Source organism: Lichenostomus cassidix, chromosome 5, assembly GCF_008360975.1.
Source record: "Lichenostomus cassidix isolate B80296 chromosome 5, HeHo_3.0, whole genome shotgun sequence".
Taxonomy (NCBI): Eukaryota; Metazoa; Chordata; class Aves; order Passeriformes; family Meliphagidae; genus Lichenostomus; species Lichenostomus cassidix.
In genome coordinates this window covers 47714083-47728005 of record NC_139486.1, presented here as the reverse complement: position 1 = coordinate 47728005, position 13923 = coordinate 47714083, and the positions used below count along the sequence as shown (strand labels likewise).

At 43.8% G+C, this 13923-nt stretch overlaps 1 protein-coding gene across 5 annotated transcripts in view; it reads left to right on the top strand.

The window, feature by feature from the left end:
• OSBPL5 (oxysterol binding protein like 5) overlaps positions 1-13923 on the top strand; it is a 174271-nt gene that overhangs the window by 153299 nt on the left and 7049 nt on the right. For all 5 annotated transcript variants that reach the window (XM_085062913.1, XM_085062909.1, XM_085062912.1 and 2 more), the window contains 8 exons: positions 2185-2369; positions 3775-3856; positions 4481-4579; positions 5451-5547; positions 6483-6581; positions 7753-7850; positions 9271-9360; positions 12063-12199. In XM_085062913.1, the coding sequence (XP_084919039.1) occupies positions 2185-2369; positions 3775-3856; positions 4481-4579; positions 5451-5547; positions 6483-6581; positions 7753-7850; positions 9271-9360; positions 12063-12199 (887 nt within the window). The remainder of the gene's footprint in view (positions 1-2184; positions 2370-3774; positions 3857-4480; positions 4580-5450; positions 5548-6482; positions 6582-7752; positions 7851-9270; positions 9361-12062; positions 12200-13923) is intronic.

Genomic DNA, 13923 nt, shown 5'->3' with positions numbered 1-13923 from the left:
TACCTCCAAGGATGGTGACTCTATCACCATCTGTTCCAGGCCAGTTCCAATGCCTGACAATCCTTTCAGTGAAGAAATTTTTGCAAATATCCAATCTAAACTTCCTGTGGTGTAGCTTGAGGCCACTTCCTCTTCTCCTACCACTTGTTACCTGGGAGAAGACACCACTCATCTCTCTGCAACCTCCTTTCAGGTAGTTCTAGACGCTGTTAAGGTTTTTCCTCAACCACATTTGCTCCGAGGTAAACCACCCCAGTTCCCTCTGCTGCTCCTTACAGGACTCATGCATCAACCCCTTCACTAGCCTCTTATGCTCTTCTTTCAATGTTTTCCTGAAAGTGTACTACTAATGTTGAGGAAAAGAATATAGTCAAATATATCCTAATTACACCCAACTTGTCTTTTGTGCATTTTTCTCCTCAAATCCTCTTGCAGCCACACAGCAAATGGTAACTGGGTTCAAACAGGGGGTTTTGAATATAGATGAGCAACTAAGCAGCACCAAATGAAACCAAACTTAATTTCTATCAGCTGCTTATTCTGAAATGACCTTTTGCCACATGACAAATTTGTCTTAGAAGCGTTGGTAGGGCAGGCTGATATTTTGGTATTTGAAAAAACGTTACAGGCTGCACTATGTGTGTATGTGGGTGGGTGTGAGAGAGAGAAATCTCTGCAGTTTTACATTAAAATGAGAAAAAAAGCACACTACAAACCAAGAGAGAAAGAATACATTTCTGTTGTAGAGTGACACTTTGTGTAGCATTAAATAAGGCTCTCTGTAGTGTGTCTGCTCAGGCATAGGTAGCATCCTGTGGGCTTCCAAAAAGAACTGCCATGCAGCCTTGGCCATGAGGTGTTTTGTAAGATTTCTTCAAGAGGTGGGGCTGTCATCACACCGGTAGGACTGGTTCTTGCATCTGAACTCACTGGTGAAAGAGCAAAGGGAAAAGTAAGTTTTGTGCAATGATGTAGCTCCCCTGGGTGGAGATGTATCAAAGTAAACACATGGCAATAGTAACGTTAGTCACCATCTTAAACTGCAACTGCCCCTCAGCCTGTGTGTGCAGTTTGGGTGTGGCAGGGCAAGGGTCACAAACTGGCACTGTTAAATTTTCAGCTTGGCTTTGAGGGCTCATTTGAAAGCTGTGCACGTGGGTAGGTGCATCTCTGCACTCTTGGGAGGTGTTTGTGCATTCCTGTTTTGCCTTGTTTGCAGTTGGAATGTGAAGGCAGAGACAGGTGTCAGAAGGACCTTGAGATTGCAAAAGTTGGTCTAGAATACAAAATAGACACTTCAGTAAGTTGATTGGTAAGAAAAAACTTTTTTCCCGAGCTTTTAGATTTAACAAGTTATATAAAAAGGGTTATTTGAAATGATTTGAGGCTCTTCACATCTTCCTGCACATTCTTCTCTTTCTGTTTTTGTCCATCCTTTGTGTAGTGATTCATTCTGAGTAACACTGTCCAGCAATTTCAACGTGGCATTAATTTATATTGCCAATACATGCACACTTGAGAACCTGTGCATAAATAATGAGAGTTCTGACAGACCCATGTGCATTGTAAGCCCTGGCTGATGCAGCATTGGCAGGTGCTGGCGTTTTTAAGCCTCTTGCCTAGCAGTGGGGCCTTGGCCATACTGACACACCAACTAGTCATGTTTAGAACTTGGAGGACTGCTTCTCTTCTCTGCTGGTTGCTTGTTTACTTCCCAATTTTTTCTGCACATATAACAGTGAATCTTACTGTCGCTCACTTGCTGAGAATGGAACTGAGAGGAGCTTCTTCTGTGCATCCACCAGGGTACAGGGATGCTGTGACAGCCATGGGCATGTCCACACCTCCTGAAGGCCTGTAGTGCAGAGTCCCCTGGGCTAATGTTGGCCCATCACAGCCCTGAGGTGTGTGGAGGCAGTGGCTCAAGAAGGAGCACAACAGAGGCGTGCTCCCTGCCTCGTGCCAGCCTTGGCAGACACCCAGGGCTTCCTGTAGCACTCACTTCATTGCTTTGGGAACTCACTTCTGCTGAGGCATCACTCATGTCTCTTTGGAATGGTGTAGGTGAGCATCCACCCCTGTGCCAAGGCCTGGCATGCATGGGCAAGCTTGGACCCGCCAGGGAAATCCACCCACAAGGAGTGGTTTTCCTTTTCTGCCCTGAAGTTCCCTTTGTCCTTCTAGACAGGAGAGTCATCTCAGACAGAAACTGTCTCTGAGGAGAACAAGAGCCTGATGTGGATCCTGCTGAAGCAGCTGCGGCCTGGCATGGACCTGTCCCGGGTGGTGCTGCCCACCTTCATCCTGGAGCCACGCTCCTTCCTGAACAAACTCTCCGACTACTACTACCATGCTGACCTGCTCTCCCAGTAAGCAGCACACAGGGTGTGCCTGACCTGCACACTCTTCTTGTGTTTGTGAAAATATCTGTTTGTGTGCCAAAAATGCTCCCAAATAATACCAAGGTCACTGGCTTCAACATAGATCAAGCCAGGAACCAGCTGCAGTGACTTTTTACAGATAGGCTGCTGCCAGTGAGGGGCAAGGAAGGAAAAGTTAAACTCCAGACAAACCCACCTTTGCACATGAACATGTTTGCCACTGTTGGCTGGAACTGATGGGAATTCAGCTGATGCTTTTGAGTCTCGCACAAGAGAGCTGTGCCACCTCCTGGTGTAGTTGTGTACACAGGCAAATAGGACAGAGAGCAACCAAAACTGTCAAGCAAGTCTGCTCCCCAAAGCAATATAATTGTGATGGTTGATAAACAAATAAGAAACATCTTTTAAAACTATTGATGAGAGAGGCCTGCTGGGAGTAGCAGAGTAGAATATAGGAAATGTTATATTTCCGGATAGGACCTGTCTTCTCAATGAGATATGCCTGGTGGATTGTAAAGCCACTATGTGCCATATTTTAATAGCAGCACTGGTTACTCAATTTCATTCTCCTTTCTCTGAGTGATTACAAAATCATGGTATTTTCAAGCCTTGTTTGTGGTATTTGTAACATCTGAGGTTAAGGAAATGAGTGCTGAGTTCTAAGAAGTGCTGAGATCTAAGAACACCTCTAGAGGTTTGGAGATTTTGTTAAAATGTTAAAAATTTGTTAAATTTGTGGTTTGGATGATCCTTCTAAATTAATTTTGCAATAACTTACCCAAGCAGATTTTGAAATCTGATTAAATGGTTGGAAGTACCAAGAATGGCTTTGGTTTTCTTACTACCTGCTTCATCTTTGAGCATTGTTTGGAGGTGCTGTCTGAGATGACTTTTGAAGTCACTTCCAACCTGAAGAGCTCAAAGTACTGATAGAGTTCATGTAGCACATCAGCTTTAAAGATCTTTTATGAAAGACGGAAACAAAGAAAAGGAGACAAAAATAGAAGTCTTTGATTTTGATGACATAGGTTTGTTTTTATGACTCACGCTGTGCTACTAGCTGTGACTCAATGCTGGTGTGAGTGGCAAACCCACATTAACCTACTCAAATATTCAATCAAGCTTGATACACTCCAGAAATTTTGTAAGTCTTTTTGCAGAAATGCAGGGCAAGGGGTGCCCCTTTTTAACAGTTTATGTTTGTGTTGTGTGACGTATGTTACTAAAAAAAAAATATTTTTCTGCTGGGAGACACCTTTTTCACTGGCAGCAGCACAGAAGTTACTCCTCTTTAGCTGTGGGGAAATACAATTGAAATTGATGTTAGTATACTGGTAAGAAATTAATGGGATGTGTGACCAGTATAAAGATAATTTTATGTTCTGTTCTGCAGGGCTGTTCTTGAAGATGATCCCTACACTCGAATGAAGCAAGTTTTGAGGTGGTATCTGTCCGGCTTCTATAAGAAGCCAAAGGTAAAGTGAGGCATGAAATTGGGGTTGTAATAGGCATTGAAATCTTCAGTTTTCTATCTCTCTATTGCCTCTCCTTTGAGACTTTACTTCTTTTATTGCTCAGAAGGCTTTGACCATTACTTTTAAAACTGTAGTTGCATTTGGTTTCAGAGTAGACAGTGAATGCAAAATACTGGCAATCAACCTCAGAATCTTTGCACTGGACTGTTAGAAAGCAAAACTGATCATCAACAAGTAACATGTCCTGGGATGCAAGTTTTTTCTCTTTGCTGGAAGCAGGTCTCCTTTCCCTTTTCATGCCAATTAGAACCACTGTGTCATGTCTCCACGTCAGTATGCACCTGCTTTTTATAGTAGTAGCAATAATTAAGTTTGATCATCTTGTAAGGCTTTGATTGGGCAGTATTAAATATCAAATTGGTGAGAATAACAGATTAATCCATGGCTCAGATGAAAAGATAAGATTAGATTAGGAGCATATGTAACTACTTCTTCAGTTTTTATTCTTGTGATTGCCTTTGTTTAAAACATCAGGGAGAAAATCATTGCATTGTTTTGTGGCCATCTGTAGCACTGGATTGCAAATCTTCATTTGTAGCAGGTTTTGATTACTTGGTTTTTCAGGGAATAAAAAAGCCATACAACCCTATTCTGGGAGAGACATTTCGCTGCTGTTGGTTTCACCCTCAGACGAACAGTCACACATTTTACATAGCAGAACAGGTAAGTTGCTTTGTTTGGATGCTCAGGTGTTACAAACACCAACCTGCTTGCACCTCCATGCTACTCGTCTCACCCTAGGAGAGGAACCTGGAGCTCTGTGTAGTCAGAGCAGAACATGGGGTAAACTGGCTGCTAATCTTCTTTCTTTTCAGATTTACAGAAATTATGTGAGGTTTGGTGGGCGCTCAACTATAAAAGCAGGTCTCCCATATATTACATCAGCTTCTTCAATAAAGACCTTTTCCATGGGATTCTGCCCTACTGTTTTCTTATTGTTAATATAATGTGGATTGTGTTGCCTCTGTCAAAAGGGGCATACAATACACAGCCAAATCCTTCCATCTTTTATTTCTAAACTTTCTATTATGATTTTAATAGGAATAAAATGAAGGCTTACCTCTATGTCTTTGTGAATAAATGAAGGACAGAGCTCATAAGTTAACTGGCTTGACAAAATGTGGTTTGAGATTTACTGTGTTAATAAAGGGATGTGAGAACTGTATGGTCTCTAGTAAAGGGGCTCCCTGTTTCACATACATTTTTTCCCTATTTAATCAGATAATTTTAACTTTTCTAAAATTTTTATTTCAGCCACTGCATGCATTTCATGGAGGTTATTCAAATGCTGCACTAAAGTTCTGCACTGTTAATTTACTGTGTTGAAAATCTTACACTCTACCTATTGGCCCAAAAGTGATCTCATGTGCACAAGCTCAAGAAAATATAGGGGGAGAAAGTTTAGATGTATAACTATTAGATGTAAAATTCTCTTATATATAATGGTGTGATGTAGTGTGTTCCCCCCTTCAGTGTGCATCCCCATTCTGCTTGGCATGCTGCTCTAAATGACCTCTGCCTGTTTTTATCCTAGGTGTCCCATCACCCGCCAGTGTCAGCCTTTCATGTCAGCAATAGGAAGGATGGATTCTGCATTACTGGCAGCATTCTAGCTAGGTCCAAGTTTTATGGTAAGGCATTAAGTCTGGGCCTCTCCCAGGTAACACTGTGGCATCGGTTTTGGTTTGTTTTTCAGTCATTCCTGAGTGCGTGGAGAGTTACGAACAAAGAAATGATTGACAAACCTATCACTGGGATAGCCTAATTCCTTGTCGTGGCTCTTCTGGGTCTTCCCCATTTCCACCATTTCAGTGTGACAGCACTCTGATGTTAAAAGAAAAAAAAAAACAGATAGAAAGATTGAGGGCTTTAAAAATCCTTTTTCCAGAAGGCAAAGGCTCACGAGGATGTATGGGGTTGTCAGTGTGCGCGCAGTATGTGCTCACGATGAGTCACTTCACAGCTCTGACATCCAGCCAACGAACACAAAAATTTCTGAATAAATGTAAGCCTTTATCTGTCTCCCAGGCTCCTAAGAGTTGAGCCCCAGAGCTTCAAAATGTCCTCCTGCCTTTCAATGTCAGTGGAAAAGAGCACAACTCCAGGCTCTGAAACAGTGTTGCTATTTGAAATAGGGTTTTTTGTTTAGACAAACATTTCTTAATTACTATCCTCTGATAAGTGTGTTTGCTGAAACACTTTTAGATAGTCTTTGCTGTCCTTCTGGCAATTTCATATGTTATTTGGGATCCTCCACAATCAGAAAAGCTGTGAGAACAGGAGGACCTAAGAAACTTTGAAGCTCCCACTAATGACCTGTTTAATCTAGTGCTCTTTCTGCAAGAGGGGCTAAATGCCAGAGCAAGTAAGAGCCACGCAGCAGAGTTTGTTAGAACTGCCTGCCTCCAGCTGTGCATGATTTGCAGGGTCCTGAATTATGAGCATTTCCTATCTCTTCTTTCATTAGTGACCAACATTTAAACGGAAATGCTTTTTCTAAAGTAGGAGGAGGGACCAAGAATAACATGAATTTTTTAATGTGTATGTTTGTTTTTTTTAATTCTAGGCAACTCACTTTCTGCGCTGTTGGATGGGAAAGCAAAGCTTATGTTTCTAAACAGAGGGGAAGACTATATAATCACTATGCCATATGCCCACTGTAAAGGTAAGATATTACTCTTAAAGTAATAACAGGAAGGAAACAGGAATAGTAACAAAATGGAATAACTTTGCACTGGCTCTCCCCTCTGCAGTAGCTGACACCACAGGGACTGGTAACTCCAGAGAGCTCCACATGAGTCATAGTGCTCAGCGGGAGACCTTCACTAATCCTCCCTGAAGTCTTTCTGGTTTATCTGTCCAGAGCCCAGGAGAGAATTAGGCACATCAGTTAGTTCTCACACTATGCAGAAACGGAAAAGTACTGCATATATGCACTGCAGATATAGTGAAGATGGAAAGAATAAGACTACATTTCTGAGCTTCTGAGGATAAAATGTTTTTCTTATGTTAACATTGAAATTGCTTGATATATTTTCTGGCTTTTTGAGAAAAAAAGAAATTCCTGACTTCTCATTTCTTTATTATTCTAATCACTGTATTTCTCAGAGGATGAGCTGCCTTAGTGAAGCTGGTGCCTGCTACTGTATGGCTTTGCTCTGTGGCCTAGTGTGTGCTAAGGCTGGGGCATGGCTGCTGATTTGCTGCTCCTCAGGAACCATTGCTCCTCAGGAAGCTCTGTCTGTGCCATTTTAACCACAGTGGTAAAAACAGCAGTTGAATCCAGTTTGAGGTTTTGAATATTTTTTTTTAATTTGGCACATGGACTTCCAAGTTAATATATTTAAGAGGGCCTGGGTACCAGGGTACTGAAAACAGTAACCTCATAGTATCATGCCCTCTGTGAATTATTCCTGTGCATAAATCTTCTTCTGACCAGTTTTTCTGCAAATGACCTCTTCAGCAAATGGTAAACATAAGAAGTCCCCTACATGACCTCTAGTCTCCCAGATTCCGGTGAAGCACTAATATGAATGAGGTTGCTGAGCACAACTTTCCTTATTTTTCCTGTCCCACTTTCAGCTTGCCACAGGTGCACTAACAGCACCTCTGAGTCAAGCTATTTCCTAGCTGGTGCTATAAATGGGGAGTATGGACTCAGGGGGAATTCTTCCTGCTTATAGTAAACAGCCATTTCTTAGAAACCTCTGGTTCTGTCTTTTCAAAACTTTCAGCCAAATAATGAATTTCACAGTGTGTCAGGAAGAGCCAGACTGACTTGAGAAAGAAGGTTGCTTCCTCTGGGGCCTTTGATAAGCCTCTTTTTATCCTTTCAGGACTTTTATATGGTACCATGACAATGGAGCTTGGAGGGAAAGTTACCATTGACTGTGAGAAAACTAACCACAGGGCAGAACTGGAATTCAAGCTAAAGGTAAGAAACATTGTGGCCCCCATTTTGAGTGGGTCTCAGGCTTGCCCCTGTGCCCCAGGCAGGGTTTGACCATACACGCGAGATCATTTCTATACCAGCAATACATATGAGCACCAGGGCAGGGCCTGCCTGGAGACAAGGTATCAACCTGCAGTCAGTTTTGCCTCGTTAAACTTGAATTGACCTCAGGAAGCCTCAGTTTTACGTGACTCAGTTTCCCTGCATCTCCTACTGGCCAAATTTTGTTCTGAAAGTGTGCCCACTGACAGCATGGGTTCTGTTAAGGCAGGGAGAATTAGTTTTGATTGTAAAATACACTGAGTGTACAAAGTACTTTGAGGCAAAGCCAAAGGGAGATTTCCCTTACTTGGGTGTCATCTCAAGCCCACAAACACTTTACAGCTTAAAGTGCTTCTTTTCTGGCTTGAAGCCAGTATGCTTTGTCCAAGCATGTGTCAGAAAGGTACTGTCACTTAATTACATGCTCCGCTTTGAGCATTTCCTAGCTGTCTATTTTTAGTAGAATCGCAAGGTAAACCTCCTAACTTTGTTTTTAATTTGGATATGTACCACTTCTCTGCTGGATTGCACAGATTGTTGCTTGAGATTCATGTGATTTTTTTTTTTTTAATCCGTGGGTGTTGTGTGAAATTTAGCTTTATATTGTTATTTAACACACACACACAAGTTTCTCTGCATAAATGGTATTGGAAAGTGCCTGCTAAAATGTCTGAAGAAATGTGTTCTGTGAATAGAAGAGCTGCTTACTGTCTCACTGGTGTTTCCTGTGTTTGGCAGCCAGGAGATGGGTGGAGTTTTCCATTCTGAGTTTTTTTTCCTTGATTTTGGAAATACCCTTTTTCTTTGGTTTGTGGTTGGTTGGTGGCTTTTTTTTGGGGGCGGGGGGGGGCGGGGTTGTTGGTTTTTTTTTTTTTTCCTTGTTGCTGACAAGAGTTTCTTCACACTGGATACTTGACACACATGAAGTCGTCAGCAGTGCCAACTGCTGTTGCTATCCCATAAACAGAAAGAGTCACCACTAGTACTGCACCTTTTCTTTGGACAAGGCTGCAAAGGCTGTGATTCTGGACAGTGGGAAGGAGTTGCCCACATACACTTATCTTGATGTCTAACTGACAATAAATAAATGTATTTCAAATAAAGATGAGGCCTTGCACTGCTGAGTGTTAATGCACCTCAAGGTTTATCTCACTACCTGCAGCTACAGTGATTTTGATATTACAAGCTAAACGAAGGGAGCACAATATGAGACAGTCAGAATCCACGTTAGAATTCATTCTGCCTTTTCCCAGAAATAAAGTCAAGGAGGATACACTTTCCTTCCTTCCTGCTGCATCACTGGTTCCCTTCCATTCCTCACTAGACTGATCACATTTGCTATTCTCTTCTCCCCTGACAGCCCTTCTTCGGTGGCAGTGCGAGCATTAATCAAATCTCGGGGAAGATTAAATGTGGAGAAGAAGTGCTAGCGAGTCTCACTGGATACTGGGTAACAATTGATAATCCAAGTTGCTGACAGGCTCCGTGCCCATGGCTGCAAGGTTCGAGGGAGGACTGGCAGCCCTTGGCAGGCTCCCTGCTTTGGAATGGACTCTGGCAGGGCCCTGCCTGTCGTGCCTCTTCCCGCCAGCCCCAGGGCATGCAGGCGAGCCGGGGCCACACCTCTCAAGGTTCCTCTGCAAGTCATTTACATTTCCGTAGTCCCATCCTTCTGCAGTGAGACTAAAGTGCACTCCCAGAGCCTGGGCCAAAGCTGGGAGTGGTAAGGAGGGTTTCTATCAAAGCCAGTGTTCTGTATTTAGGGTCTGAGGCTTAGGACAAACACTGATGGCAGGAGATACAGTGTGTTTTAGGTGTGATTGCAAAGATCGTGAGGCTTCCTTTTGTCTGGTGTGTTCAGTACTTCCCCAGTTAGATCAGGATCAGGAAAGGACTTAAAGGGTTTTTAATTCATTATTTTCACAGTAAGCCTTTATGGTAGAAGACAGTTCCTACGAAGGACAGAGACAGAGATTCAGTGAGGGTCTTATCTGTATGGGCAGCTCAGAACAGTCAGCAGAGCACCTGGCACCTTTGTGCACTCATTAGACACTAGTGATTCACTCAAAGTCACCCTCAAGCCGAAATCCAGCAAGAATAAAGTTGCATAGTGAATGATGTAGTCTAATTTTGATTGGAACTCCTGGTAACTGACACAAAAGCAGTGAGCCCTGGCTTTGGGCTGGACACCTAGGTATTTCTCTCAGCACTGGGACATCTACATCATCATTACAGCTGGCCTGTACTCCCTTTCCAGTCTATAGAAATTACCACTTCTGAGATGAGATTTGTCTCATCCTGAAGGAGGTATTTAAAGTAGGCCAGGTGAAAGCCCTTTCTATAGTGAGGTCCTAACCACAGTGTAGCCTTTTTACTGGACTCCTCCTGCCAGGTAATGCCTTTTTTCATAAAAAACTAATGAAATTAGCTTTTGAAATTGGAAGTTTTGCCCTTTCTGGGTGTATATGAGGGAATTGCTCCATTCTGAGCTCCCTTTCCTGCAGGATGAGCCCTGGCAGTAGTGAGTTGTGTTTGGTTGTGGAGGACCTTGTCTGCAGTGGGTCCTGCCAACACCACCCATGAGAGCAAGTAACCCACGGGCTCTGCTGAGCTTCATGGCTGTGTGCTGCTCAGCTCCCAGCCTTCTGCTCATACACTCCTCCCTTGTTTTTTGTCCTGGTTGTTAGTGGTGCACAGAACTATAGTGATGTATAAAAGAAGTTAAATGGCTTTGAAAGGGTGGCTCTGTAAGCTGCTCTTGCAGTTGTGTGCTGAGAGCAGAGGAAGTGCTGTGCAGTGGTAGGGACGGTGTTGGTTCTCCTCCCTCCCCACTGGGAGTATCAGCCTGCACTTCTGGCTTTTCTCTGACACCATCCAGTTTCCTGACAGAAATCCTTGCATCTGAAAGGTAAATTCTGCCTCAGGATCTGAAAACCAACGTGAGTAAAGAAGGGAAGCAAATCCCAACGCTTCTCAGTCTTAGGATCACAGCAGCAGCTGAGTGCTTGTATATATGCTTCTTAGAGATGGATGTAGTGATGCTTGATAATTCTTGCCTGCCTGGTCCTATCTGCACTGGGTGTCTCTTGGGGACCTAGGATCATTCCTGGAACTAGCATACTGGGACATGGCAGAGGAAGTCCTGAAGGAGACTTTGAGGAGGGATGAGAGTCTCCCAGAGTTGAAGGCATTTCACAGCTGAAGATGTGATGACATTGAGACATGAATCAGTGAACAGGGCAGGGGGAGAAATACAGCCAATGGGACACAAAGAAATTAGGCAGCTACAGGCAAAGCCAATAGCCATGACCTAAATAAGCTTTACCTGGTACTTACACCATGACCAGGCAGCTGAATGGCACCAATGCACTGCTCAGCAGCTGGAACTATCACATTCATTCCACTGACAGACAGTGTCAGGCTCTTCACTCCATAAACACTCTCTCCAGCTCTGTGGCTTTGCTGCTCTGTGAGCAAGGCTGGGAAGCAGATTAGCTGAGCAGGGACACAGCAATAATGTCTAGCCAGCCTCAGATCAGCTGGTAGTTGGTTGCCAGTTAAATTGGCAAGGAGTAAGGATTGAAGACCCCTGGCATTTTGAAGTACTGAATGAAATTTGGGAGCAAGAATAGAAAAACCTGAAACAAAAAAAACTAAAACAACAACAACCCACCAAAACCACAAAACCAAAAAAGTGAAAGAGTATCTCAGCTTTAGCTCTTCTTTCTAGGAGATGGTATTTCAGTAGGGTCTGTGTGAAATTTCAGCATTGAGAAATAGAAGAAATATTGGAAAAGGAGGAGGGGATTTTGTTTATATGTGCCGGGTGGCAGCTGAGGGGAGCAGAGGTGAAAGATGACCATATTAGGGCTTCTGTGGGCACTCAGGTCTGGGGACAAGACTAACAGAAGGAACCAGGTCCTTTCCTACTCTGATTAATTCAGCCACTGTTGCTAAGAATGCCTTGCCTCATGCATTTTAGAAACTTTCAGGAAGTGTTCAGTGAGATTTTATGGGATAGAAGAGGAAAGAAGCCTCCTAACCAACTGGTATCCCTTATCATAATCCAGAAGCAGCTTCAATTTGCTAGGATTATTTTCTGCCTTGTGTTACTGCTTGTCATTAAACTTTTCATTTTATTTTCCTTCTCAGGATGGGGAAGTGCATATAAATGAGTTGAAAAGTGGGAACACAGAAATGTTCTGGAACCCGACCAATGAAGTGCGAAGGCAGAGACTGAAGCGCCACATTGTGCTGTTTGAGGAGCAGACAGAATTTGAGTCAGAGAGGTAGGGAGCTTGGGCAACGTCTCACTGCTGCTTCTCTCCTGGGAACAGAGCTCTGATCAGCAGGCCTCCTCCAGTTCCTCAGCACAGTCCTGGAAAGGCAGTGACCTGCTTTGTCTGCACATATTACCCAGCCGTTTACCTGTTTCTTTCCAGGCTATTAAGTATTTCCATCGGTTATTTCCATGAAGTACAGCTCTGAAATAACCAGGGACCAGGGCTGAGAAATAGTGGAGGCTACATTTTATCTGCTTGAAATAAAAATTCCACCTGGACTGCAGAGATCACTGTAACTGCTGGAGCATTTTATGAAAGGGCAGGATGTCAACCTGAGGTTGGATATCTTGTTAAGAAGGGTTGTTTCAACCACATGCTCTTGAAGTAGATGTAGGAATTGTGGACAGTCCTGGCATCAGCAGAGCAGTACTTTAAACCACATAATAGGATTTTATGAATGACTGTAATTAAACAGATACTTAACCCTGCCTCATAATCTCAGCTGAGATCTCCAGTGAAGTCTGCAGGCTTTGTAGGGTGATCTAGGTTGCCTAAAAATGTAGTTCTGAGTCATGACTTAGTGTCGTGGTTTGGCCCTGGCTGGGTGCCAGATACCCATGGAAGTTGCACGCTCATTTTTCTCTGCAGCTGGACAGAGAGAAAATTTAAGGGTGCATGAGCTGAGATAAGGACTGAGAGAAAATACTCATCAATTACCATTGATGGAAAACAGGCTCAACTTAGAGATATAAAGTGAATTTGTTGCTAACAAAATCAGAGCAGGATCATCAGAAGTAAAATAAGCCCCTAAAAACACCTTTCCCCCTCCCTCCTTTGCAGCTGTACCTCCTCCCCCAGTGGTACCAGGAGACAGGAGGGTGGGGATTTCAGTCAGTTCATCACCCGTGACTTCTCCTGCTGCTCAGGGTGTGGAGTCCTTCCCCTGCTGTACTGTGGAGTCCCTCCCACGGGAGACAAGTCTCCATTAACTTCTCAAACATGGCTCCATCTCATGAGCAGCAGCTCCCTGTGAACTGCTGCAATATGAGTCAGGGTCTCAGCCTCTTCTAGGCATCCACCTGCTCCAGCCTGGGTGTCCCCCACGGGCTGTGGATGGATCTCTGCATCCCTGTGGATCTCCATGGGCTGCAGGGGCACAGCTGCTTCACCATGGTCCTCACCAGGAACTGCAGAGGAATCTTGGCTCTGGCATCTGGAGCACCTCCTCCCCCTCCTTTTTCACTGACCTTGGTGTCTGCATGTTGTTCTTACCACATGTTCTCACTCCACTCTTCTGTAGTCACAATTAAAACTGCACCACAACCTTTGTTTTGATTTCTTCTTGAATCTGTTATCACAGAGGCATTACCACCATTTTTAGTTGGCCCAGCCTTGGCCAGGGGCAAGTCCCTCTTTGGAGCCATGGGGGACTCTGCTGGACTTCATGGAAACTTCTGTTGGCTTCTCACAGAAGGCACCTCTGTGGGCTTCTCCTCCCCCACCACTACCACAAAACAAGCCATGCAAACCAAATGCACTCAGGAAATTGAAGGGATGACTAATGCATACCGAACAGTTGTTGAGCAAGAGTTATGAACGGAGCACTTTTATGTAGAGCTGGCTGTCTTTAAACAAACTTGCTGTGCTGCCTCTCCACTATGGTCAACCAGCACCAGCCAACATCCCAAACCAGCATGTGCAGTTTGGTGCCTGGCTCTGCATTACGTTTT